The sequence below is a fragment of the Haliaeetus albicilla genome, chromosome 25 (genome assembly GCF_947461875.1).
Source record: "Haliaeetus albicilla chromosome 25, bHalAlb1.1, whole genome shotgun sequence".
Classification (NCBI taxonomy): Eukaryota; Metazoa; Chordata; class Aves; order Accipitriformes; family Accipitridae; genus Haliaeetus; species Haliaeetus albicilla.
The window spans coordinates 8303038-8330359 of record NC_091507.1 but is presented as its reverse complement, the minus strand read 5'-3'; the positions used below and the strand labels follow the sequence as shown (position 1 = coordinate 8330359).

The 27322-nt window shown below is 40.9% G+C and overlaps 1 protein-coding gene across 1 annotated transcript; it reads left to right on the top strand.

The window, feature by feature from the left end:
• Positions 1 to 1373: 1373 nt before the first annotated feature.
• Positions 1374 to 25796, top strand: XG (Xg glycoprotein (Xg blood group)). Its single transcript, XM_009912374.2, has 9 exons — positions 1374 to 2016; positions 13013 to 13054; positions 13397 to 13453; positions 17864 to 17899; positions 20485 to 20550; positions 21457 to 21513; positions 22169 to 22207; positions 22495 to 22614; positions 23810 to 25796. Exons 1-9 carry the CDS (start codon positions 1956 to 1958, stop codon positions 23824 to 23826), a joined length of 495 nt encoding a protein of 164 aa, XP_009910676.2. The 5' UTR covers positions 1374 to 1955; the 3' UTR covers positions 23827 to 25796.
• Positions 25797 to 27322: the final 1526 nt, after the last annotated feature.

Here is a 27322-nt window from a genome sequence, read left to right as displayed (position 1 = left end):
TGCACTCATTCCTGGGCCTTATTCGTACTGGTTTTATTTAGCTGGACAGAGCAGTAGCTGGCTTCAGAAGAACTAGAGAAGGGGTGAATCATCTTCAAACTTAATTTGAGAATGTTCAATATCCCAGTGAACTAGTATCAGCAGACAGGTGAGGTAATGCATTTTGGGAAGACTTCACTTACAAGAACAACTGTTTTGAAGTAAAGTTACAGAATGTGAGCTGCTTGGACTTGCCTGGGACTAGTACATATCCTTGCTAACTTTCCTGTTCCTTTCAGGCAAATTCATCACTGATATGAAGATTAGCACATGTGTGCCTGCTTTTGTATTCTGGAAAAAAATAAACAGTGGACTTATGGGATTGCTTGTGTCGTGGTATAATTCTTGTTTTAACTGGCTGACAAAGTCATCTTTTGTGACCTAAATGTCCTTAACTCTTCTGGGATTGAGCAGTTGGCCCTGACAAGGATATGATGATACCTAAATTGAGCTTTAGAACTTCTATTACTAGCTTAAAAGTAGTTAAGCCATGTGATACAATAAGCCAGGCCTGTATAAACCATTCTGCAGGTTCATGTTTGGGGGGGGCTGACCTACTTGAACATCAAACTTCTTGAAGATCCAATATCACCACGTCCTATCAGTCCAGTTTATGTTGTTGCGTCAGTTTTTTGTAGATAGCATAAAAGCATGACTTCAGAGCACACGCTGTATCCTACGTTCTAGGTAACTCAACAGAAACGCAGTAGGGGCTGGCCTGTGCCCTCCCTCAGACTGAATCAGCCAGCAACACCACGAGCCGTGCAGATCGGCCGGTCGCGGTAGCAGCATCCTGAGCGTATTTGCTGCCCTCGTCAAAACAGCGCTGACCAAACCGCCTGCAGCTTACCCCCAGCAAAAGGGAGGACGCGCACCCGTCTGCTTGCTGGCGCCGGGCACAGTGTGACGGTGGCAGTCCGGTTCAAGAGACAAGTGTGCTGGCGTATGTGTTTGGTAGAGAGAGGCTATGGCAAAACTGGGTTTAAATCACATCAGTGATTTTAAACTATGTTCATGTAGAGATGGATGCATGATTTTTGTTCATTTTCCAAAGCTTTGTGTTCTCATGCTCAGCACTGAGATGTCGCTCCATGTAGGATATGCGTGGATATTTAGATTTTAAAATGTGTCTAAATCAATGGAAAAAATCACGACAGACAATGTTTACCTTGTGAAGATAAGCATCTGCTGGAGAGCTGAGCATGCTTCAGTTCAGTAGTCCAATATCACATTTCAAGTTTATAAAATCAGGGTGTTTTGTCATCCCCCTGCGAACAATTCCCGAGTCTCTGCAAAGCAGATTCTGGGCCTCCGCTTCCCTCACGCGGCGGCCTGAGTTCGCGGTCACAACTCCGACGGGATTGTCTTTACCGGCAGCTATTGCTCGGCCAAAAAACGAGCAGGGTAGCAGGGCTTTGAGGACAGATTACGCCAGAGAGATCTTTTTCACGTACGCTTCGGGGGAAGCCGCTCTCCTCTCACAAGCTGCTTGAGCTCCTGCAGTGCCGCGCCCCGCTCCGAGGGCGAGGATGTCAAACAGGTCGGCGTTCCCTCCGGGAAGGAGGTGGATTTGGAGCGCGCTGCTCCCTCCTCATTGGGTGCTGCCGACGGTTCCCCAGTGCTCGCGCTCCCTGCCTGCTCCATAAATAGATTTCTTGGCGGGCGGGTGGCACCTACGGTGCTGCTCACGGCTTGGCCGCGGCGGGGTGGTTTGCTTTTGTTAGTTGTCTTGTACCAGGAGAGGTTTTGAGGGACTTTTCTCTCTTCCGTGGCGCTTGAGTGTGAGAGAACTCTTTGGACGCAGCTGCTGATTCCAAGCGAGCGTCTCCCTCAAAGCCCGGCACTGCGGTTGCAACATCTACCATCATCGCTGGAAAAAAAACAACCAGTGCAATCAAGGCACTGCACAGAAGACCATGGGGAGTTTCAGAAGCGTCCTTCTTTTGTGCCTTGGCTTTCTTCTAGTCCATGTAAGAGGTAAGTGACCGTTGCCTTGGCTTATTTCTAGAGCATGGTTATTAAAAATGAAAAAAAAACAACTAAAACCCTAAACCCCAAGCCCTGAAAAAATGTGCTTGTTTATTTAGGAATGCTTGCTGGCGTTATTTTTGTTGCTACTGTTTCATGAGAAGCATTCAAGCGTGTTTAGATAAGTACTTTGCAGTTTCTGAAGAGATACATATCTTTTGGATGATTGCTCGTAACAGCCATGCTAGCTGGAGTTTGTTTACTATAATTTATTTCTCTTTAGTGTTGCTCACGTAAAATTATTCACAAGCTTGGACTCGAGTATAAACTTTTTAAATGGAAGCTGTAAAATGAGACCTTCCAGGGGAACTTAAAGTTTCCAAAGAGATCCTTAGTCAAATACTAACTTCATGTTTTTAGAGCTTTTCTTGGTTATTGATATTTTGAAACATATTAGTTATATTGTAAAAACAAATTCTGATTCAGTTTAAAGATGCTTATGCTTTCATATTGGTGCTCATGCTTTAATAATTATTAATTTATTAACCTTAGCCAATGTTTTCCTGAATATATAAAATCCACACACAAGCATACATTCTTTTTTTTTTCATGCAGGATTAATGAAGAATTGAATACAATTTGTAAACATTTTTTGACGAACAAATAGCAGTTGGGAAAATGTAGTCCTTTTACATTGAGTCGGTTTTCTATATTCAAAAGTAACTTTCTTTTAGCAGAACATTCTGTAAAACTTTTTTTGATATCAAACCAAATAGGATCATCCTCGTGTGCATCTGCCATGTAATGTACTTTTAAAATATATTTTTTAATGTTTTATAAATATGTTCTTTTTTATATATTAGCATTACTTCAAAAACTTGTAGCACAGCATTCGACTGCAGGAAGAAATCAATCATTAACCACTAGTTCCAAAATAGCTGCTGCTGCTCATCCTTCCACCACCCCCGATTTAAATGGAGTCCCTAGAAGATCTTGCAGTGATGGGCAGTGAAAAAAACTTTACTTAAATTAGTGCCATAGTTCCATTTTTAACGAACGAGGAATTATTTAGAGGTTCTCAGCAAGTAATGTGGCATAGAAACAGCAGAGCAGTAGGACTGTGCTGGCCTGCCCCGTAGCATGTTGTGAACAGGGATGATTCACACGGTCTCTCATCACTGGCATGTGGACTTTCTTGTTCTGGAGGACTCTCTTATGTTGAATATTTCTGTTCAAGCAATCTGAGCATAGGCAAGCCAATCTCCATATACTCTGACACTTTAATTACGAGGATAGTCAGCCTAACCGTTCCTGCTTTATGCATGTGCTAATTTAGAGCCAGTTCAGGCCCTGCTTTGGGGAAGAAGTCATTGCTGAAAGCTGCTGCGGGCTTTAGGCACAGTCTTATGACTGTGGAAACTGTTTAATCCACTTTGGAAAGCAAAATGAATTATTTCGTCTATGGCAACAGCCACTGAATTTTATCATAAAAGTATTTGCCATGTTTCAGGGGATGTTTACAGGAACCACTACTCAGTCTTAATCAAGACATGATATGAGAACGGCTTGGCCATGCTGGTGAAAAGATGGTGTAAGTCCTTATGATAGGAATGTCTATAGCATGATTCACCTTTTTATATGCAGCCTTAATTCTTACCTAAGCTGTAACCATCTGTGATATCTTCTAGAAACTACTGTGCCACCATGGCCAGACCAGATCACATCACTGCTGTTACCATCTAGCGTTTCCTTTATGTCTGGCTATCTTCAGTGAGTTGGCTGGACTAGTTTCATGGACGCATCTCAACAGAGGCATGGCATAACCAAGGACTACACCGCACAAGGAAAGTGAGACCTGATATAGTTCAGAAACTTACACGCTCACTGCAGTCTTCCATACTTTTATCTACGCTCTTTGGCTTTTGTTATTTCCAAGCTTAGGCGGGTTACCCGAGGTCTCCCATAAGTTGAGCTGCAACAACTAATTGTCTGAGTGGCTTTTAGCCCAGCCCAAATGAAAGAAACTTCGTAGAAACTTTTTCCACTGAAGTTCATGCTAGCGTCCCACGTTGGTTACTGCAGCTTGTCAGACCTGTGGTAATTCAGCTTCGGTTGTGTCTACACTGCCCAGTTAGGGTCTGGAAAGACACAGCTTAGGTCCTAGTCCCCCAGTAACTGAGATCATGCACCTGTTTGAAATATACTGTAGGTCCCATTCAGGCCATACACCTCAGTTTTGGAACATCCCTCAGGTCCCATTTGGGCTGTATGCCTGTTAGCGTACCTGCAGTGGGGAAGCAGGACAACCCGAGGGCTGTCTCCTGTATGGAGCTGGAAAGCAGCTGAGACTCTCGCTCAGACCTGACTGCTCAGAAATGCTCCTCAGGTTCCCAATATAGATATAATATAGAGATATCCATGGTCTTTAAGACCCACTGATAGATCACATGTTTAGTCAGTAACAAAGACAGCCCAAAGGTTGATGATGTTTTAGACACATTAACTTTACTGCATCAGGTATTGCATGCTATGCAGGTAAAAGGAACAGCATTTATTGCAAGCCAGTAAACCACGTACCTGTGTCCAGCTAAGGCTTACAAAGAAGTTGACTCAAAACTAATTGTATTCTCGGTTAATTAGCTAGGCACTTTACGGGGAGAAAATTACAGACCTGTTTGGATTTGAGACACTATGTGACTTATTTTTATGAATAATGTAGTTTTCACTGGAGTTAAAGGACAGAATGGGAGAGATGAAAAACACAGTTCTGTTTTTCTTATACTGCTCCATCAAGCTCCATCCTTGCCGTCACTCTGCGTGAGGTCCCTGTGTTCATGCCAAAGCACTCATGGTATCAGCAGGGATGTACCAGACAACGAATTCTCTTGTTGCTGGGCGCCAAAACTATTTCACTCCCAATACCAGAGCTGCTATCATCTGTAGGCATGTCAGCGCTATCATCCAAAGTTGCGATTGCAGTTTGATAGGCATACCTGAACTAGTTGAAACGGTAACAACAGCAGAGCTGTTGCAACATCAGAGCTCGGGAAGAGCTAACCACCAGCGTGGTTACTCAGCTTCTTGGGTTCATTTCTCAAATGTTGCTGCCACATCCCAAGCCTGGTAGCAGTGCCCAAACGACCTGTTTTCACTATGTATTTGTCCCTCATTTGCATCAGCAATTGTCAATCCCTTTCCATCCCACCGAGGGTAATAAATAAAGAAATAAATGTCATCATTCTTTCAAGATTAAAAAATCAATAAAAATATGCCTTTCTGTGGCATTTTGCCTCATGGCTATAAGAAGGGAGATTCAGACTGTTTTGATCTTCTTTAACATCAGAGTCTTCCTTCTTTTCCCCAGGGGGGCTGACATCTACGAATGTTATGGGAAAATACTATCTAAAATTCTGATCCGTAGACAATATCTCATGAAGGCAACTAGGCCATCCCAATTGAAAGAAAGGGCTTGAATGGATTACGAAAATACAACAGTTCCACTTCCACTGTATAAGCATTTTTTAATTCCTGAGGAATTTATTTAAAAAGCTAAATCACAGCACTATGTTTTCAAAGGGCAACAATGCTCCAGATTAAATGAAAACAAAGGCCAGAGTAGGCACTTAGCTTAGCAGAGAAATTAAAGCAAAGTCCTTCCTTACGTCCCAAGTCTTACAACATTAGCGGTGGAAGAACCAGGGGCATACATTCCACACTGTGAGGAGTCCTGAGTTAACAGCAACAAAGCCTCCTGGATCACAATCTATATCTCATCAAAACTGCAACTCTACCTTGCAGGTTACCATCTGCAAGGAGCAGAAATTGAGATATGAGCCAGATATTTCTATTCACAAAGATCATACAGACCATTTTGTTTCCTGAGCGTAATGGTAGCAAAAAGAAGGCTGGCTTTTTGTTCAGAAATCCAACTCAGATTTGCAGAGCATTCTGCATGCCAAGACTCTTGACTGCTGTTCCCTCCGAAGGCTAAGCCATCAGATCCTCTTCCGAGTCTCCTGCTTTTGAAGTTCAGACACCAACTGATGCTCCATCACCCTTTGCACAGGGTCATTCAGAGAGGCTTCTCTGTGCACTCCGGCACCATGAGCAAAGGCTTCTTCACCTCTGTGAAGGCAGCCTGATGGCTTTTCTCCTTTAGTCCAAATGAGATGAGAGGTGGCTCCTGACACTCTGCAGAGACTTTGTTGCTGAATGGACGTGCTGGGTGATGTCCAGCAGCTCTTTCCAGCGTTATTCTTTTCTAGAAAACACGTTCTTAATGGCATGAAAGAGAGAAGATGCAGGTCTTGCTTCTTTGCTGTCTTGCATCTTAAACACATAAGCAAAGAATGTGTATGAAATGTCCTGATCATCCACTTTGACTTGGCAGTATTACTAACCCCCTTGGAAGCAATATAAATAATTATGCTGATGAGCTACTGTGACTTCAGGGGGCACAGGATTAGTTATACAACAGAATTTCTGAAATAAATTCAACTCGATGTTAAGTTACAGAATAGCATTACTGAGATCTTGCGACCCATATTGAAGAGTGAAGGTATTTTGCATGTATTTTACCAGTGTACTTGGGATGAAGGTGGGAGGAGGAACATTAAAAGACACTCTGTGAGCAACAGAAATAGCAAAGCCTGGCATCTCCCTGACCTCCTGCATTATCTCCAGCTCCCTCTGTTGTCTCTAATCTATCTGCTGGGGAAAGTGTGGGTTCGCCAGCCCGTACTTCGGCAGTGAGCGGTCACTCAGAGAGCCCAGCACAGCTGTTGCCTGTGCCACACTACAGAGGTTCAGTAGGAACACTCGTAGAGGTCTCTCGTTTGAGCCTCTCTACTTGTACAGTTCTCATGTGACGTGTCACTCTCAGACCAAATGGCTGAAGAGGGCTGACAGCTTCACGAACCACACAGGGACAGAGAGCAGCTTTGGCCGAACAGCCCACGCCGTGGCCTAAGCTCCGCTTCCTCGCGACGCACAGCTGAAAATCGGTAAGATGAGCAAACATACGGTGCTGCTTCATCAGAGCACCCGACTCTTTTGCTCTGCCTGTAATTTTGCAGCACACACCAGCATCTTCTGCACTCACTCTGAAGCAAAATATAGAAAATTATATCTGGGGTTTTTTATGTATGCAGGACATATCACATCATAAAGAATGGCAGCTACCTTTGAACAGCTGTTGTTAGTCCACAGCAAAGCAAACACTGTAGAACTAGAAGATTTTCTTTCATGTTTGATGAGACCATGCTGCAGAAACCTAAAGCAGTACTGCCACTCTTGCTTTATTAGTGCATCTTATTTGCTGGTAATTATTTAAATGTGTTCCTGTATGAATAAGTGAGAGAGACCTTTTCATTTCCCTTGAATGCAAACTGTAAACAGAAGTGGCCTAGGAAGAAACACGAAGCCAATAATCAGGTCCATATGCTGTGGTCTATAGACTGGAACTTAGATCTTAATTACAGATTTTAAAGCTTACTCATTTTCCACCCCAACATTAAGGGGCTGTAGTGGCAATCATTGCTTATGGAACGAAAGGGCCGTGATGGAAAAAAAAGCTACAGTATCCTCATCAGGAAATATGGATCATGAGGGTATTACATCAAAGAAATAGTACCTGCTCATTGAGATTTTGTCCAAAGTGTCCACTCTGGGGTGTAAACCTTTAAGTTCTCCCACAACTTTTCTTACATGAGTAATTTCCTTTAAACAAACATAATTGCTTCCTGAATAAAGTTGGACCAATAAATGGGTATGTTCTGAATCACATACCCAGGAGAATACATCCATTTTTCCCATTAGAGGGGAAATATGTCTCATGATTGTATAATGATCAGAAATTATCTGCGCAGAGAATAACTTATCATTTCAGCTAAAAAGAACATAAAATGGGTCTCATGAGCGGTTTTGGAAACATATTGTTCCTTTTTAGAAAATTTTTGTTCTCATTTGTGAGTCACCCACTTCTTCCTCAGTCTCTGCCAGCTTCATAACATTTTAAGTTCATTGTATTCACAAAACAATTCTTAATTACACTGAAGAAATCATTTTTGTTCTTGTTTTTAAATAATGTAAAATCAACTTATTTTCCCTTTCTATCTAGCTCACATTTCTAACCTAGTTGCTTCTAATTTATTTGTAACACAGGTAATCTCATCCCAATCATATGACTGCTAGCAATGTACTCAAAGCCCATTAATTTAATCACATTAATGACAAATGGATTTATCTAACACACATGTGCCTGTATGCATTTAAGATGTATGTCCACACACATGTATACACACATATAAACACATTTTCTTATGGATCTTAGCTTCATTTTTAATACTAGACTATGCATATTAAATGCCTGAGAAGTTAATTTCATTCGTCACATAACCTGACTCTCATTCAGCAATATTCATCCTGTCTTATTTAAATGTGCGTCACTTTAATGGCCACAAGCTATGCTCATATGGATCCAGTGCAGGACTGAGCCTACTTATGGAGATTAAAAATTGCAGAGTGATGCCATGGTAGCCTTTTGTCAGAAAACGTAACGATGAACCCGTAACATCCGCCTGCAGTATCCAGCCTTGTTCCTCATCAATCCTCCTCAAAAACTGTGGGACCTCAGACCCTTGTGATCAATCAACTACACAGTTAATGGATCCATTTAACATTTAGGACACAAACCATAGGCAAAAGATGCTACTGTCTGCATTTTAGTGACCAGATATTTGGGTCACATTTTCAGAAAACTAATACGGGCAAATGTTTGTGAACATTAAATGCACATATGCCTGAGGACACAACTTTGCAAGGGAGTGCCTTGGTGGGGTAAGATGACCTCAGCTCTGTGATGCTTCAGCAGGGTTTTTCTTATATGCAAGAGAACTTACTAAAAGCTGGCTCAGTATCTCTGTGGCAAACAGCAACCGTAACAGTTTCCATAGTAGAGCAAGTGGACTAACGGGGATTCTATATCACCAGCCTTCCACACATGATATTAAAAAGGCTCATAGAAAGTATGGGCATTAGTGAAAGCAAATGTCCTACCCGGAGGAATCATGCCTTTAAAAATAAATCTACTAACTTTGAAATTTAATCTACTATGTTTTGATGCTTGGTTTTATGGAGTCTATTCTCCCCTGTCTGGCTGCTACAGAGAAGTCTACTGTTAGCTATGTAGGCCAGGTCTACACTTCAGATTTTTACTGGCACAGCTGCATGTTTTGGGTGGGAATGAGGGAATTACATCCCAAATAAGGCTGGCAGTGCCAGCAAAAGTCCTGCTGTTAGTATAGTTCATTGTGTTTGAGCAGCTAGTATAAACAGGTTCTTTTGCAATACAAACTGTATATCCATCTGGAAGGCTTGCTTTCTTAGCTTAGCATTTTCTCATTTGCAGATAAGGACTGTTCTGTGGTGTCAGGCAGGAGCTTACAAGCATTTTTCTCAAATTCTCTGTTATGAATCATTATAGACCACCCAACAAAACCCACTATTACAATAATTTTACTTCTATGTAAAAACAGGGGTACTCCCAGAAGAAAGGCTAGAAGTGATGCCAAGAAATAGCATACTAGCCCAAAGCAGCAATAACAGAGATAACTCTGAGATAATACCTCCTGCATAGCTAAATCTCTTCATAACTTTATCCAGGCTAAAAAAACCCCAAACAAACAACAAGCACAAAAAATCCCAACCAAATAAAAAAATCCAAAGGAACAAAGCTGTTTTCTCCCCACTAAAATTTCTCTCATTCTCATTTTCGTCATTACATTTCCAGCTGTTTCTATTATGGAAGCTGGTCCAAAAAAAGGGCCCATTTTTATATGTGGAATTTCTTTCAGTCTGTTTGTTCTGTGAAGAAGTTTGACTAATTTATTTCCTTTGTCATTTATCTTCAAGAGTTCCCTGAAGTGTTTGCAGTTCCTGTTGAGCTAAATATTCTCTGAGTCTCTAATGTGTTTTTGTTTCTAGACCCACCATTTTGCAGATGAAATCTGGGCTGTTCAGCTATTTAACCATCTGTTATCCTCCCAGATTAGATTCTCAAAATGTCTAGGTGCAGTCTCAGAAATGGTAATGAGCATTTAAAATTCCGTTCCACAAAAATGTTACTCCTTGCGGTCATTTGATGTTATTATCGGAGGAAGTCAGGATGGAAGTCCAAGCAATCTTTTGGTTTATTGGAATACCATTTACCGTGCTGCGCAGATGTCCACATACAATCTGCCCATCTGTCAAGCTTTATATTTACACAGCCAAAAAGAATTCAGTGTAGATTCCTATCTTACTCCCAATCAGCCATTCTGTGTTGGTGTCTGTTTATTTTAATACTTGGTTTATCATGAGAAATAATTAAAAAAAAATTAATCTGAATAATTTCTGCAGGGGATTTTCAGGCTTCTTTTTTCTCTTCTTAAAATTTCTGTAGTTGCCTTCTGTTTCTCCCTTGCTGTCTCAAAAGAACACCTCTTGTCTTTTCCCACTTTTTTGACAACAGAGCAGACATACAACAGGAGAGGGCAACGTCGGTATTGTCCAGAAGGGCAGATGTTAGTAACTGTTTCAGTCTGCTGTTTTGCTTTAGTGCTCAGGCAATTGGAAGCATCTGCATCATCTTGCTTGAATCCCAGAATCTGTTTTGATTAGATTCCTCCTTCTATTTTTTTTTCTTTTCTCTAACTTCAAAGAAATATTTTACTTGGAAGTTTTCCAGAGTCTTCCTTCACAAGACAATTTTGTCACGTTCTCTTTAGAGCATTAGGACCTCAGTACCTGCTTTCCGTATCAACAGTTCCTGCGTGTCAGGACCTGTAACAGAGGAGGTGGTTTAGCCAACAGCTCTTTGCTGTTACAAAATTATTTCTGATGACTCACTCTGATGAGAAACGGTTTGAGCCCTGCCGGCGGTATCCTGCAGCAGCAGGGCTCAGGTCAGACAGACTCAGGACGCCAATATAAGAATGAAGATTTATCCAGAGGACAAAATCAAAAGACAGTCAAACTTAAGTTGCTCGTATTGCTGGCACTGAAGAAATGCTTCAGAAAAATAGAATTTTTCATACAAGTCAAGGCAATGTCAGGATGTCAGCCTGCGGGTAGGGGTCTGCATCGGGATCAAATGGTCCCACGGGCGGGCAGCAGCACGGCTGTGACAGCCCACGGGCTGGGGCTCAGGGCCAGGGCGGGCTAGTGGTGCCCTCAGGGCTCCGGAAAAGAGTATCTTCTGAGGAAGCCACTTCTCAATTTTATGTGTTTTAAGGGATTCATATAGAAAAAACAACCTGTCAGCATCTTGGAATATTACCCATCTAGGGACCCAGCCCAAAGGTTACTGGAGTTAGCTAGGTTGGCTGAGCGGCCAGGGCAGGGAAAGGAGAGGTGGTCGGATGAGGTGACACTCCAAGATCAGTTCAAATGATAAGAGATAAAATGCTACTCTAATAACAGTACTGGGAAAGCCTTATGCTGCTTTCTGCGTTTCCTTTCCAAACACAGGTTTGTCATAATATTTTATAGGGACAGTTTTCTTTAGAAGCCATTCGCTATTTTGCATTCCAGCCTCGTTTTATCTTTTCCGTCAGGCACCAGATGATAATTAAGTTCACAGACTTACGTGAAAATCCTCATGGGAGTCAAAACATTTCTACTTTATGCTCCTGCTCTGATTTTTATCTGGGGATCACACAGTGTTTTACCACTGATAATTAATCTTTCCAGCAGCTCTTTGACACAGGCGAGAGCTATTATTGAGGAACAGTGATTAATGTGAAGAATGCTATGAAGACGGACAGCCCCTGTCAAGAAGAGAGGGCTGAGCTGAACCCAGAGTGCTGTCGCGCTGGAGAACCTCTGACAGCCTCTCTCTGTTCCTCAGTTTCCCCACCTGAACAATGATGCCTTTTGTGCTGTGAACTGTTCAGGACTTACCAAGAAAAACACTTCATCGAAGAGTTGGGTATTAAACCTTTTAGACAGGATAATAAACAGATGCGAATCAAGAGGCTTACTCGATAGAGCACAGCAAAACATTTCTGCTTAGGGAAGTCATGGCATGTACTGACTTTTTGTGGGTTTGTGCAGGCTGTTCTTGTATTTGGTGTGCAAACACAAGGACGGTGAAGTTTCAGTCTGGATGAAAACTAATGGATACATACTCTGCAAAGAGGTGTTTCATGAAGGCTGTGTGTTAAAAGGAAAGTGGCAGATTGTAGAGAGTGGAAGGTAAAACTCGTATGAATAACTGTGTGTGTTCAGTTCAAAGCTGTATGCTTCAGTTTATACATTTTAAACATTTTCCAGTTTTATTTACCTGCCAGCTTCAAAGGTCAGGACGCTAATTGCCCTGCTGTGACATTTAGTGACATCATTGTCACCTAATGCAGAACAGGAAGGTTATTTTCTCCTCTTTCAGATTTTTTAAGTTATAGCGGAAACTAAATTAGGTAAACACGTTTTTATATCTTTTACTGCTGGCACATGTTACTGGAAGAACTAAAAAAAAAAGTTGATTCACATTACAAGTAATCACAAGACAGGCTTGCCAGTAAAGCTGCTCTCTGAAGGTGAGCTAGTAAAACAATAATGAAGATATTAAAAGTTCTCACCTAATGATTCTGGTTTGCAAGTACTGTGCTGAATGCTACTTTCAGCTGTCTCCTGGCAATAGCTCTTGTGCCCTGTAACAGGCAACCTGTGTTCTTCAAAGGCATGTTTGCACAGCGGCTGGCTATGGATAACAGGAGAAAGCAGCTTCTCTTTGCGCTACCTGAACGAATAGCTTTTTTGATTTAAACGAGCCCATCTCGCACCATCATTCAGGACTGCACGGTACAGGGACAACAGCCGACAGCTTGCTCTGCGCCTGCTCCTGTTTGGATGGATTTTTCTTTTGCCTCTTACTGATGTTCTGGCTTTGTCCAGAGCCCTCGGACCTGGCGGTCATGGAAACCTGCCCACTGACTTAGTCTCTTTCCTTCTGTCACCTTCCTTCTAGGTCAACGTGATTTTGATTTAGCTGATGCTCTTGATCACCCAGGTAGGTAAATCTCCTCTCCTCATTTTACTATGGCATTTAGACCCAATAATAAATCTTAAGTCCTTTTCCTTGAGAACTGGAATATGAAGTGGCTGCTACATAAGTTAAAGAAATACAGAACTGGGAAATGCTAGATTTCAATGTTTCTGTCATAAAATTAAAATTTTCTTTAAAACAACAAAAAAATAATGGCTTTGAAAACATATCCCTTCATTTTTAGCTTCTGCCATGATACATAAAGATTTACTGAATGCAGCTCGCTAGATTTGCAGATACCTTATTTTATTAAGTTGAAAAAGTTTAAGCTGTAATTGTTTATTGGTCTGTCATTGTGTCCCACAGAGGACATAATTACCAGGAAGCCTACAGTGATCAGAAGACCAACAAGGCCTGTGCTGAGTGAGTAATGGAGATAACGCGTCATAACTGATTTTAGATATGTGGAAACAGTCTCACATAAGATTCTTGATCGTATTTGCTAATGAACCGTAGCTGAGATCATTTGTGTGAATACTAGCTGTCTTCTGTATGTAAAGTCAGTGGGTTTTTGACAATTACCAATTACATGTCTTTACTGCTTCCAGTAAGTCTTTAGAGCATGACTGGCCAGTGATGGCATTTTATTTCCTGAAGATCTTCTTCACGCTTTTCCAGCCTGTACTGAACTCCCTGGGGAGTATAACAATGGGTAACTGTTGCTAAAAATGGGTAACTGTTCTACTTTTTTTTTCCATTATCTTTTCTTTTAGCATAAATATTCATGATACTTCATAACGGTCTTGGAAAAGAATCAGAAGGAATTTGGGTATTCTTTCTTCTCCCCATGTATTTACTTAATATCTAGTATTGAAAGGTATAAAGATCTGTGTCAGAAAGGAAAAAAGGCTCTGAACAGTGGAGAGAACCAAAACGTTTTAGCTGTAGTCCTGAGGATGACAAATGACAATTGCCGATGAACACTCGTTATCACTGAAAAAACCCAAACTCCAAACAACAACAAAACCACACATGCATTTATGATGGAACTTTTTATGATAACATAGAGATTTTTCAACTAAACTACACTGAAGGAAATTTCTGGCTATCGAACAAAATGCTTGAATCAGGAAATGCTGGGTAACATTAGCCCACACAACTTTCAGTCTTTTTCTGGATAAACATTGCAATAAGTCTTTAGGTACATGAAAGCAGTTACATTTTCCACACAATTCTCTGGCTCACTCTGAACAAACAGGGGGAGCATTTTGCGAATGTGGTAGCTACTAAATCCTGTAATGGTTGCATTCTTCCCGCTTCTTTTTGCAAAGAAAATCTGTGTTTGGCCTAGATTAGAAGTGTCTCTTGTAAAGTACTGCTATGCCACTGCCCTCTGCTTAGCTAACTGTCCTGATTTCCTTTAAAGTCAGTGGAGAGAAATCAGCATGTCTAGGGACAGTTCATATCACTCTAAATGTGGATTTGTTCTTATCCTAATATAGACATTTCAAGCAGGTTACTTGAATTGTGCCTTAAAAGACTGTCCTTAGACATGTTTAAAGGTAACCTAGGGATGCCAGTATCTACAGTGAAGATGCCTCACTCAGGTGAAAGGGATTTGATTTTTAGGGACTCCTAAATCTGTTAGAGATATGACTGTCAGATGATTAGCAGCCCTACCTGAATCAACTTCATTAATTCTTGGGAATGAAGAACCCCATGTTTTACAGAAGATTTTGGAATCTTCTTCAGCACTGAAGAGGACTGCAGGGAGTTTAAAAGAAATTCAAACTAATTAAAAAAAAACAGTGTTAAAAATCAATTACTGGATTTAGGAAGTGCAGAAAGATGATGCGAAAGTATGTCCTAGCATCTGCCTGATGCTTCATGTTAATCTCAGGGTTTCCTCTATGTCTCATTCAGCCAGTATCACTGAGAAATGAGGCTGGCTGAGATGATGATTTTGGTCCAGCTGAGGCCAATTACTGTACAGGCGATGTCCTCTGGGCATCACTTCCCACGCACATCTGCCGGAGTTGAAGCTCTCCTGTAGGCACCTCCCATCTAGTGTAACAAAATTCAACACAAAATTTCGTGGAAGGTGATGTTTATTTACAAAATCGCTAAATAGGTTGATTTTACCCACTTACATTCATCCTCCTATTGATTTAATTCAGTCATATGCTCAAACCCACATATCCGTGAGCACCAAGATGTGTGCGCTCAGGAGGTCTGGTGAGCATCATGTGCAACACGGGACAAGGCACGCCAGCTACTGAGTCCTTATTCTGTCTCTGTGGTTCTTCTTGATCAGAAATGGCAAGCCAGTTTATGTACAGATCTTTTATACCCTATTGGAGTCATCAGCTATTATGGAAAGGTCCTTTGCCTCATAATCTTGCTTACTTCAGCATCTCTGAACCCTAGGCCAGGTTGCTGCCCACTGTCTGGTTTTGCTTGTTTGGGGTACACAGACTAGGTCCAAAGACTATTTTCTGGGTGGGCGAACAGGAAAAGTAGTGGAATAGGTGGTATGCTGCAACCTTTGGCTTTAGAGTGCCCTTCTGCTTTTCCTCTGCTGACAAGTCATCTGTGCTGTCGTCTTATCGGAGTGCAGGCCTGCTGGTTTTGACAGAAACAACACATTCCTCAATTTTACTGCTGGGAACAGTGACTTTTATTGTCTGTTCTTTTAACCCTTTGCTCTGCTGTTTCTTACGGTCCGTAGAGACACACACATTTCCATTTGTATTACATTCATATCAACCTTAGCATTTTTGCAACAAATCTCTGCATGAACCCTCCAGAGTGGAGCCCTACATTTTACTTGAATTCTTCATCTTGATAGTAAATTGAATCCAGTTTGCAATTTATTGCTTCTTACAGTGTTAGCATTTTGACACGTAAAGGTATTTTTGAAATGCAACTCTCTGCTGACCAGACACAGACAGGCTCAACATCCGACTTGACAAGAACGAACCGAGTCATGTAGTATGAATTTGATTATTTTCCTGCCAGATTTCCTGGTGACATCAGAGCATTTCTGAGCTGTTACACAAATGAGACTCGATACTGTGCAAAAGCAGCTTCCCACCCCCTTTGGAGATAAAGAACACAAGAAGGCAGAATTCTGCATGATGATGCATTTGGATGGATTTTCCTGGGGTTTGGGAATTCTGACACAATTATAATGAAAAAACCTATATAGTTAATTGAGTGTCTGTCTAATTTCTGTGGCAAGAAGCATTGGTATCAAAATTTAGGTATATTTTGCTGTCCCTTTTCTTCTGATTCATTCTAGCACTTCACATTTATAAGGAGCAAGAAATGCTTTTTTTGGAGTTATGACATCCATCTAATGTATTTCTGCCTATTACTCAGTGACCTTTCAGAGCTCACCATCATTCCATACATACCCTAAAATATCACCCACATACTCATATCCACACTGCATGTTGGAAACGGAGTTCCTCTTGTTTATGCTTCTGCAGCTCATGGACAAATTGTTTATTGGATGGAAAATTCCATCCCAGGTACAGTGAGACAGTGCTGGGGAAACGGCAATAGCCTGTTGTTCACTGTGTAACATGCACATGCAGACATTTAAGTATATTTTAAAACCTTTATAGCTCAGCCAAAGAAAAACAGACTGTCACCCAACTTCAGACAGGCACATATGATTGCTTGAAGCAAAAATTTTTGTCACCATGATCCTTACGTAAATTAGTTGATTCAATTCTCTCTCCCTAAGTAGGTTTATTAGTTCCCAGTATTTGTTCTTGAAATGGGTATTCAGTTTTTGCAGTTCAACAAATTACACTTAAGCCAAACATGCATATACCGGTTTTAACCACATTGTATTGGGTCAAGCTGAGATGGAGTTACTTTTCCCCATAGCAGCCCTCGTAGTGCTGCGCTCTGTACTGGTAGCTGGAAAGGTGTCGATAACACACCAGTGTTTTGGTCCCTGCTGAGCAGTGCTGGCACAGCATCAAGGCTGTCTCTCCAATGTTCCCCCCTCACTGGCAGGCTGGGGGTGGGCAAGATCTTGGGAGGGGACACAGCCAGGACAGCTGATCCAAACTGGCCAAAGGGATGTTCCACACCATAGGACATCATCCTCAGCAGTAAAAGCTAAGAGAAAGGGGTGGGGGGGGGGATTCATTATTACGACATTTGTCTTCTGGAGCAACCGCTATGCGTACTGAACCCTGCTTCCTGGGAAGTGGCTGGAGATCGCCTGCTGATGGGAAGTAGAAAATAAATCTTTTGTTTTCCTTCACTTCCACACGTTGCCTTTGCTTTCACTTTATCAAACTGCCTTTATCTTGACCCATGAGTTTTCTTCCATCTTATTTTCTACCCGCCCATTCTGTTGAGGAGGGGATTGATAGAGCAGCTTGAGTGGGCACTTGGTGTCCAGCCAAGGTCAACCCACCACAGACATAAATGTTGATAAATATATTTAAAAAATAGATACATTTTAATATTTTAACATATCTAGTTTTATTTATGTACTTGCAGATATATTAAAGAGGTATTAATCTTGATTCCACTGTGAGATTTATTTTGAGCTTATTTAAAGCAGGAATAAATCTTTCGTATTTTGAGTAGAAAATGTTGTATGATTTGTCAATTAGTGTGTGGGCAAATACTAAATTCTGTAAGAGTTTTCAAGAAAAGTGTAATATCTCATTTGAATTTATGGGACTGACCTGAAAAAGTTGCTTGTCAAACATTCAGTTGTATATTTTCTATTAAAAGCAACATTTCAATTCCCTCAAGAATTGTGTGTAACTCACTTCTCTACACCTTCCTCTTTTTCATTTTTAGACAATGATCTGCATTTAGGAGATGCTCTTGGTGGGGGTGAGTACTCTTTTCTTTTCTCAAATATAATGGTTGGATTTTTTTTGTAGTCTTTTTCTGAAGTCTGCCTAATTTGTGAAAAGAGATTTCAAGACCGTAGGAGGAACTGTAGTAATGGGAGTCATTACAGCTCATGTACAGGCAGCCCCTTTGCCAGAGTCCATCATGCAGAGCGGGGACAGCAGGATGGGCTGTGTCTGGTTGCCAGCTATGGGAGCTTGCAGGCTGGCCTGCCTGCCTGAACTGAAGTCAGCTATGGTTCACGTTGCCATGCCAGGGTACCGCGGTCATGGCTGGGGAGAGGACGTACTGCCCATTCAGCTGTGATGGTTCAGGGTGGTGGCTTCTGGCAGAAGGTTGAAGACAAGAGGTGACAGCAGTAGTTTCTTCAACTACCACAAATGAGTCCGCCTAAGATTAGGAATCAGAGGTAACAGTGGATAGAGAGAGGTGTGAGCTTTTTGTAACTCTGCTGATCCCAGATCAGAAATGCAGGAAGGAATGTTTCAGAGATGAGCACTGATGGACAAGACATAGCTTAAGCTTGAAGCAGTCAAGCTGTTGTAACGTGCTATAACTTCCAGGTATTTCTATAACATCCAGAACTGACCCAGGAAGTATTCACTGTACTGTGCTGTGGTGTGTAGACATATGAAAACCTTGACTTTGGGAATTTTGGCACCCGATTTTGTTTAGTATGCTTAGAGGTATACCAAGGATGTGAAGTACTCTAGAAAGGTTCTTGTACACTGAAATTATCTAAAAGGCAAGTACTATTGAATCCAGGCCTAACATTCTATTTGGATCAAGGCTACACAAAAGAAAAATTACTTTTCAGCTCATTGCACAGAACCTCTGAATTATTACTCCAGTCGCAGTGATCTGGTTTACTCATGTTTCAGTCTTAGAGAATCATAACTTTTATATTATTCTTTCCCATTTCCCAGGCTTTCTGCATTTCCAGGTTCCCCCATGGCATTTCATGCCTGTGTTTGAATGACATGTTAGCCCACGCTTTATAAAGCTGAATCTAATTTTGTTTATAATTCCCATGTTTATGCTGTCACTTCTTCCTGCCCATACTAATTGTTCCATTCCTGCAAGTTTTTAATGGGTACTTTTATGAGAGGATGGATTTAGTACTTTGGTTAAATTATTAATGAATAGCTTAAGTATCTTCACTAAGACCCACCTTTTCATTCAGAGGATGGCAAATGATGTTTGCCTCAGTTTTTATTTCTTTGCTCCATTTTCAGTTCAGGTTCTTAATTGACATTCATACATGGTGTAATGGGATTAATGATACATACCTCATTTCAATAGTTCCAAAGACATTATTTTTTCACTAGCTATGCCATAGAATATATCTTCTTATGCTTAGAGAATACCGAATAAGTGCAACACCATAATAAAAATGAATAATGGGATCAGTAGTTTTCTGCTTTTGTGCCATGGTGAGTCTTCATTTGTTACACAGTTCTGAATGAAACAAGTCTCTTCTATTGAATGGGGCACAGTCTGATTCAGCAAAGCTTTAAGACTCTGCCTAAAATTCATTGACTGCAGTAGGCTAAACTCGCTTGAAATTAAGCATATATCTAAATAATTCGCTGAATCAGAACCTAAATGTTACTCACAAACAGAATAATTATATTTAGCAGCTAGGCAAGAAGAAAACATGATAAAAGGGCATCTGGCATGTATTGAAGGTGAAAGAAAGATTTAAGGAGAGAGAGGGAAGTTGGTATTTATTTCTGTGACCTAAGTTTCATTTATTCAGAGCTAAATTCACTGTCTGCCTAGAAGAACAGTTAAATATGGGACTGAACTGGTTGGAGAAAGGACAGCAAGAGGTGACCTACTCTACATACACAGAGAAACAGCCCTGGATGTTAACTTTGGCAGGTTTTGATCCAAGTCAGCTCTTGCTACTCCAGCACTGTATGTGCAGTTTGGAAATTACTAACACTCATCATATCTCCAGCTCTATCCAATGCATCTCTTTCTAATACGTTGGCAAAAATTAAGGCCAAATACCAGCAAAAAGTCCTAAACAACAAAGCTGAAGTCTGAGTTCATTTTGCACTGTTCAAGAGTAGAAAATTCATCATGCGTTAGGTGAATTCAGCATCTGTTAGATGAAACTAATCTGCAGATCTTATTAATACCTGCTGATGGCACAGAGATAACCTGTTGCCTCCTGCCCAGCCCAGAACACCAACTGCTCTGTTGGTTCTGCATAACTGCACCACTAAAACCTACAGTAACACACTGTGCTTCCCAGCTGTCAGCATTAAACAATGTTAGCACTTGCCAGAAATACTTTAAATACTTTCCTTCAACATTTTTCTGAATTCCTCTTTCATTTTAATTTTGAAAATATTCCCTTTTCACTTTCTAATTAGTTTTAGTAGCTAGTTATTTGTTGATATAGTGCTTGAGACTTTTTAACTAGTGACAAGGTCCTTTTCTTAATTCATTGGAGGACAAATTAGAAATAGGTAAAAAATCCAGGTCATCGTGCTCTTTATTTACAGCTCTCAGTGTTGTCTGTCCAATCATCTAACAATAGTAATTATCAATAGGTGACATCCCAAGAAAACCTTTATATCCACCTCTTCCACCACGACCGGGAAGCCATAGTAATTCCGGTAAGAATACTTTCTCCTAAGAAAATCTAGCACTATGAGCTGTTCAGAGGAGATATTTTGAATAGTTTACTCTCTTATTTCTTTATTGATAGTTTTTATCATCCCTCCACTCCATCTCCCTTTTGTAATCACTGTTCTTGACCCAGTGTTTGGGATTTTCTGAGTTTTAATGTCCTTACCATAAAGCTTTTCTGTCTGCCCAAAATGTGGGATGTTGACTCCTACGTGGCATGAGACTAACACTCAGCTTGTTTGCCTTTTCATTTTGGGTATGTGTACACTGAATCATGCTAAGGTTCAAATCTGACTGCTAGCCACAGGGCGTGGATAAGCCTATGTTCAAATCCATACTGAAAAGTGCATCTGAGATGGCCCTGGGGCATACAACAGGTGGGACTGGGGAGATGGATGTAGGACTGTATTGCTTCTGAGTGTGGTCCCAGACACCCACTTAAATAAAATGGAAGTGGCACATCTATCCCAGCTACCACCATGTATCCCATATTTACTTCTGGTATGATTGTAGTAATGAGCCGTGGACAGGTCCTCCTGGAGTCTTTCCTGGAAAAGACCCACTGACTTCCTGCTCGAGGAACCACTGGGATTTGAGATGTCCAAATTATATAAGGATTTGTGCTACTGAGAGCCCAAGCCCACACATCCTACAGGTGCCAATACAGATGCAGAATGGGTAGACCCCAACAATTTCAGTACTCCATCTTCCAGGTGAATTTGAATAGCTAACCATTCAGTGTAGGACACCTGACCCATCCACCATGTCAAAGCTGGGATTTCAAAGGGCCCTCACCCCTCCTAGAACACTACAAAAAGACTGGACAAGGGAGCTGAAGAGGTTACCATTGTTCAGATAATTTTGCAACAGAAATCCTAATCTTTGTCTTGCAGGAGGTTTTGATGACTCAGATCTCTTTGATGGGAAGATTTTGCCACCACACATACCAGGTATTTGCCAATTCTCCTTGCAGCTTGTAACTTGTAACTCGGAGCTGGCTGGTTTTGCTTTAGCGGTAATCTGTTTGTCACTGAAGGTATTGGACAAGACTGCTATTTTTACTTAGATTAGTTATCCTTCTCCACAAACCATGGCTTTGAGCCTGAAGCTCAAACTTGAAACATATTCCTAAACATTTTGTAGTGTTCTGGCATATGTCAGAACCCTGTGGGATTTATCCCTTTGTATTCAGCCAGGACAGTCCCAAAGCAAGGGCCTTCTGCCGAGAACTGAAAGTAGATGCATTGGGCCTATGATCTTGACTTAAATTACTGATAAATCATCTGATTGTCCGGCAGTAGAGAATAGCCAGAGTATACTGGCCTCCTACTCCCTGTGAAGTCAGCTTGATGTACACTTCTAAGTATTATCCTTTTTTTTGAAGATAATATTCTTTTCCAAAACCAAAGTGTCAGGAGGATGGATGGGTTACTTCTCCAGCCAGCACAGCTGTTGGTCAGGACTGGAAGGGGAGCTCCTCTCTCACAGTTCCGCTGAGCAGCCCCCTTTCACCTTCTGTACAAAATCACACTTTGTTGAGTAAAGACTTTGTTCTCAAAACAAGATGAAAAACATTTCTTGATGAAACTTCACCCTCTATTCCAGGAGAGGATGAGCATCATTTCAATCAAGGAGCAAACACGGGTATAGTAAATAATTTACTCTATAATTTGTTTCTTATCATCATAAAATAGTAAGAAAATATTAGCCTTATAAAAGTAGTACATATATGAAATTAGGCTTTAAGACATCATTTTCACACCAGCTGTAATGTAATATAATTTCTAGTCTTCTGCTTAATTCTATTTAATGAATTTCCAATGTTTCACCAAACAATTCTCATAGTTTGGCAAAAGCACGCCTTAGTAGATAAAATGCTTAAGTCAAACCATTTCAGTGCCTCTGAAAAAAACCTTTCTCTTTTTCCACAGATTCAGGATTAATAGCTGGAGTTACATCTCCTATAATTTCTGCTTTTGTAATATTAGTTGTTGGATCCATAGCAGCCTACTCGGCTTACAAGAACAAGAAACTTTGTTTCAAACCACATGGTAAGACCAAACTGGTTTCCCACTTTCGGAGCTGATTTAGTGCTGAAGTAGATGGGAATTTTATGAACAATTTCAGTGGGGGCAGAAATAGGTCAGGGATGAGGGCGTTTGAAAATCTCATCCTGAACAACCTCACTGGTCTGTGAGAGATGCTGGTAGTTAATGTTCTTCATCAAGGACAAGTATAGGAAGCCAAAACGTGCCCAGAAGATGGACGTATGTCACTCTATGAAGGAAATTACCTGACGTGAGGTGTCTGCCACCACAGAGGTGACTGACTGCCGTGGCTCTGTGTGTGGAAACCAGCCTGCATGGCCCAGATCAGGCTCGCCTGCGGCACCCATGTACCCTCTGGCCAGGGCCTCCATTTCAGCTCCGGCCTGGGTGGGCCTCTGGCCCCAGCCTGCACCGTATCCCCACACACCGGCCCTGGCTGTGAGCCCGGCTGGCCGGCTGGGTTTCCTGGCTTGGCCTTGGGCTGCTTGCCTTGTCCTCTGATGAAGATGGCTGGCCTGTCTGCGGGGCTCGTTTGCCATCACCGCACCTCTGCGCACCCGCCACCGGGGAGGCGAAGGCTCGGGCTCCCCTGCGGCTGCCCTCGGCTCCCAGCTCTTTGGGAACAGCCCGGCCCTGGCCCTTAGCTGCCATAGAAGTCAACTTAAACCTCTAATTCATGTTATTTGTTCCATAACGGGACTAACGACTACAACATGAGCGAAACGCAGGCAGTGTGTGGAGAAGCTCCACAGAGATTTCTGAGAGAGCTGGGATCCCCCGGCGCTCCAGAAGCCTCAGCCTGGGGGTGCCATGGCGGGCTCCGGGGCCGGCGCTGCTCTCCAGGCGCCGGGGGGAAGGCTTGGGCAGGGTCACACAGGGGAGATCCAGCCGGAGCACGGCCCGGGATGCCCCAGGGGAGGGTGGTCAGGGCCAGGAATGCTGTTTGTGCCCTCAGGGTCCCGACAGTCACTTGTTTTCCTCTGTTTCTATGGCCACTGTGTAACTAAAGCATCAGGTCAGTGATCCCGTGGCCTTCTGGAAATGGGGAGTGAGACAAACGGGGAAGGCTGTCTGCATGTCTCTGGGGATACGAGGTTCCCACCCGCTGCCTCAAAAGGACTGGAGCGAAAAAAGCCCAGAAAAGCTGGCAAAGGGCATCCTTGGTGGAAATACTGACTGTTCAATCTTCATTTTTCAGCTGGGGATACAGTGTAAACCGCTGAAAGAAGAGTTGCCCTCTGATCACAGGCCTCTCTGGTTGGTGACATTCAGCCCACAGGTCCGACAAATTCTTTCTACTTTACCATTCTGACAAAAGAAGATCTTCCTCTAATGAATGTTCTGTTGAGACGCTGCAATCCTGCTCTCTTTTACCTGATGCCACTCTTGCATCTTGAGCTTTACGTCATCAAAGACATGCTTAAAATGTCCGGGGATTGTATTGAACTATCCGACCTGCATTCATAAAGATTGGATACGCATTTTGATTCACAATTTATTTTAAACAACGAAAAAATCAAGTTTAATGTAAGTTAAAAATGGAAAGATTTTGGTTTGTGAGCATTTGAGTCACTGAACAGTTCTTTTTTTTTCCTGTTTTCAAAATTAGCCAAAATACTTAATCCTTCTGATAGAATAGGAATAAGGAAATTGATGTTTCCATTCATACATGTTAGGTTTCTTTAGTATATTTCTGTATCGTCCATAAAGTTTAAGGAAAACATGAAGTTGTATAAAGAATTAAAAATTTTAATGCCTTTACTTTGTATTTATGTCTGAATTCTAGAAAAGAGAAAGGAGGTATAGATGGAAAATTCATTCTTAATTTTAAAATACAGCATGAAAAGAATATGTAGATTGACAAACCACTGTTTTAAAAACATAAAAATGAGAGGAACATGTGCTGATTTTATTTATTTATTTATTTATTACTGAAATGGTGTTTGGCTCTTCTCAGGAACTGGAATTTGATGTAAATTTTGTTTCTCTTCTTGAAAACTTAGGTCCTGTTCTAGGACCCTTTAAAGGCATTAATCTGGCAGGCTGTTTTTTTTTAAGAACCATATTATTCATAATTTCTATATTATTCATAATTTCTGTAAAGGAAAAATAGGTACAAAGTTTTCAGAATAATTTAGAATGAGTCTGTGACACTTGGTTGTATAAAATCTATGCCACACCAACTTTTAAGCTTCATACATATGCAGAGGTGTGGTTGATACTGTTTTGCTAGCAAGGCTGTTTTACCTTCTTCCCTTGTTCCTGTCCAACCTTGCTGTGCTACTAAATGTCTTTATGTAGACAAATCTATCAACAAAACCTAACACTTTTCCAGTCTCTCTGCCTTCATTTAGCTAACTGAATCAAAATACTAGCAAATGAATGAAATGCAGATGAAAGCTGGCAAAACTAGTAGTTTACTGACATAATTCTGCAATACAGCCATTTTAGCTAACTCTTTGAAGCATAGAGGAAATCTGTGTTTTTGTCTTCATCTTGTATGTGAAGCATGCTTTTTCTTACTGAAATTCCATGTAGATGGAGGTAAACATGATTTTGTATTCATTAAATTGTTGAAAGACATAATTTGAAAAGGTATTCTTTTAGCTAACTCTTTAAAGCATAGAGGAGATCTGTGGTTTTATCTTCTTGTATGTGAAGCATGCTTTTTCTTACTGAAATTCCACGTAGATGGAGGTAAACATGATTTTGTATTTATTAAATTGTTGAAAGACGTAATTTGAAAAAGTATTCTTTTCATAAAATAAATCTGTTCTATCTAAACTATGTTTGAAATGGATATGTATCAATTGCTGAGGAGATTACCATAATCTTTATTTTGATCCTGAAAGTGAGAAACGATAATGTACATCAGTTAAAATACAGAAACATCTTGACAACACACAAACAAACGAGCACCTTTGTGGTTATCACTTTCAACTTATGAATTATAACATATTTTTAATATGGTTTCCAAGGACACTTGATATTTCTCTAAAAATACTAATTTCCCATGTTAATAGTTAAAACAGATTGATACATATTTTGCCAGGTAGACATAAAGTTTTGACTAATGAAATGTTAAAATGTTTTGTGGTTACCACTTCAGTTGTTTGTTTAACAATGAAAATATATATTTTGCTTCTTTCTCTTGAAAATTTTCAATAAACACATACTGTGTTTTATCTAAGATGTCTATGTTTTATTTGTTTTGTTACTTTCTGGCACACGTGCTGGCTGAAACCTTTTATATACAAATCCATCTATGTCCTGCTAGGGAAGAGAAAGAAATGCTTCAAATTAAAGACATTAAGGAAAAAAAAAGAAAACAGCTTAAGAATCAATTTTTTTCAGAAGCAGTGTCCAGAGAAGGATCTATGTGCATTATGAAGATTTTTCATTTTGAAATATTATTACCATTTATTTAAATTTGTTCATAGTATTTTCAAAAGAATTTCTGACTCAGCTGAAAGTGCTTGTGTTAATATTATTAGCCAAAAAGCAGATTTTATTATGGAGAATTTGAGGAAAAACCATGAACTTGAATTGGTAAACCCTGCCCTCCCCCAATGTTTAAACTTGTGAAGCTCCTTGGTCTAATGACACCAACATATGACCAATATACCAGTGTGCAGGCACACTTTTCAGTGTTAATTTCCCTTTTAACTAGTATGATGATGATAGTGATAATGATAATTATGATGACAATAATAATTTCATTATTTTAATACTAATTTGTATTGTTATTTCACATAATTGGGGGTTTATGTAGGTAAGCTCTCATGTATTTAAATCTGGAGGGGAAGAAAGGAATATAAACTGGCTGTTAGACCATCAGAACTCTAGCTTGTATTACTGGCTCTGACATTTTAAGTCTATTCTATGCTGTAAAAAAGTTGCTGGTACACAAGTAAAACAGAAAATCATCTAAATGTAGACATCTCTTTTATTACCAAGAAAATGCTTTTGTTGATTATGAAGTGCCCCAATTGAAAGAGCTCTGCCAGCAGAAATATCTACAATAGTGATCTTGCTACTCATAAGCATATTGTTTAGTTGATCTCCCTATGTAAGCAGATGATGAACACATTTCCTGAGAATTTTGTTTCTGCAGGATAAATAAAGCTTGATTTCCTATGCATTTACGTCCTTCCTTCTTAAACACCTCTGCCACTACTGGAGCAATCACATCATGTTCTCCGGTGGTCCTTTAGGATACTACCAGCGTGTGAGAGAAGAAATGCTGCAGCCTGGAGTGGCAACACTGATCACTCGCAAATCGTTGCAAAGAAAGGTTTAATTTTTAAAGGTATGTGCATTTTCTTCAGTGGCACACTGTCTTAAACCGCTGTCCTCTGCTAAGCAGTTACTGGTGTTCACAGACCAGTTTGATGCAAAGATGCCTCTACTAACCCAGGTCAGCCTAAACTACCTTGCCTATACTCTGTGTGAATACATGTCCTTATATATACATATGTGAAGATATATACAGCACTCCGAATAGCACAAGCTCTCTGAAAACAATTATTTATTTATCTGGGTGGCAAGTTATCAGACTGCGTCCACCTGTGGGGGTTATGGTGGCTACAGACACGTCACGGGGCAGACTCCCTTAACCGGCCGTGAATCCCACCTATCTGGGTCACCGTAAGCCATGCTGGAGTCCCTGCACTCCTGCTCGACGATCTTTTTTCCGCAGTCTGCCATCTCC

Bases quoted from the DNA above. Each gene is read 5' to 3' on its own strand.
- XG (XM_009912374.2), top strand. From the start codon at position 1,956: ATGGGGAGTTTCAGAAGCGTCCTTCTTTTGTGCCTTGGCTTTCTTCTA. The intron at 13,055-13,396 runs GTAGGTAAATCT...TGTGTCCCACAG, and splicing joins TGATGCTCTTGATCACCCAG to AGGACATAATTACCAGGAAG. The intron at 13,454-17,863 runs GTGAGTAATGGA...TTTCATTTTTAG, and splicing joins ACCAACAAGGCCTGTGCTGA to ACAATGATCTGCATTTAGGA.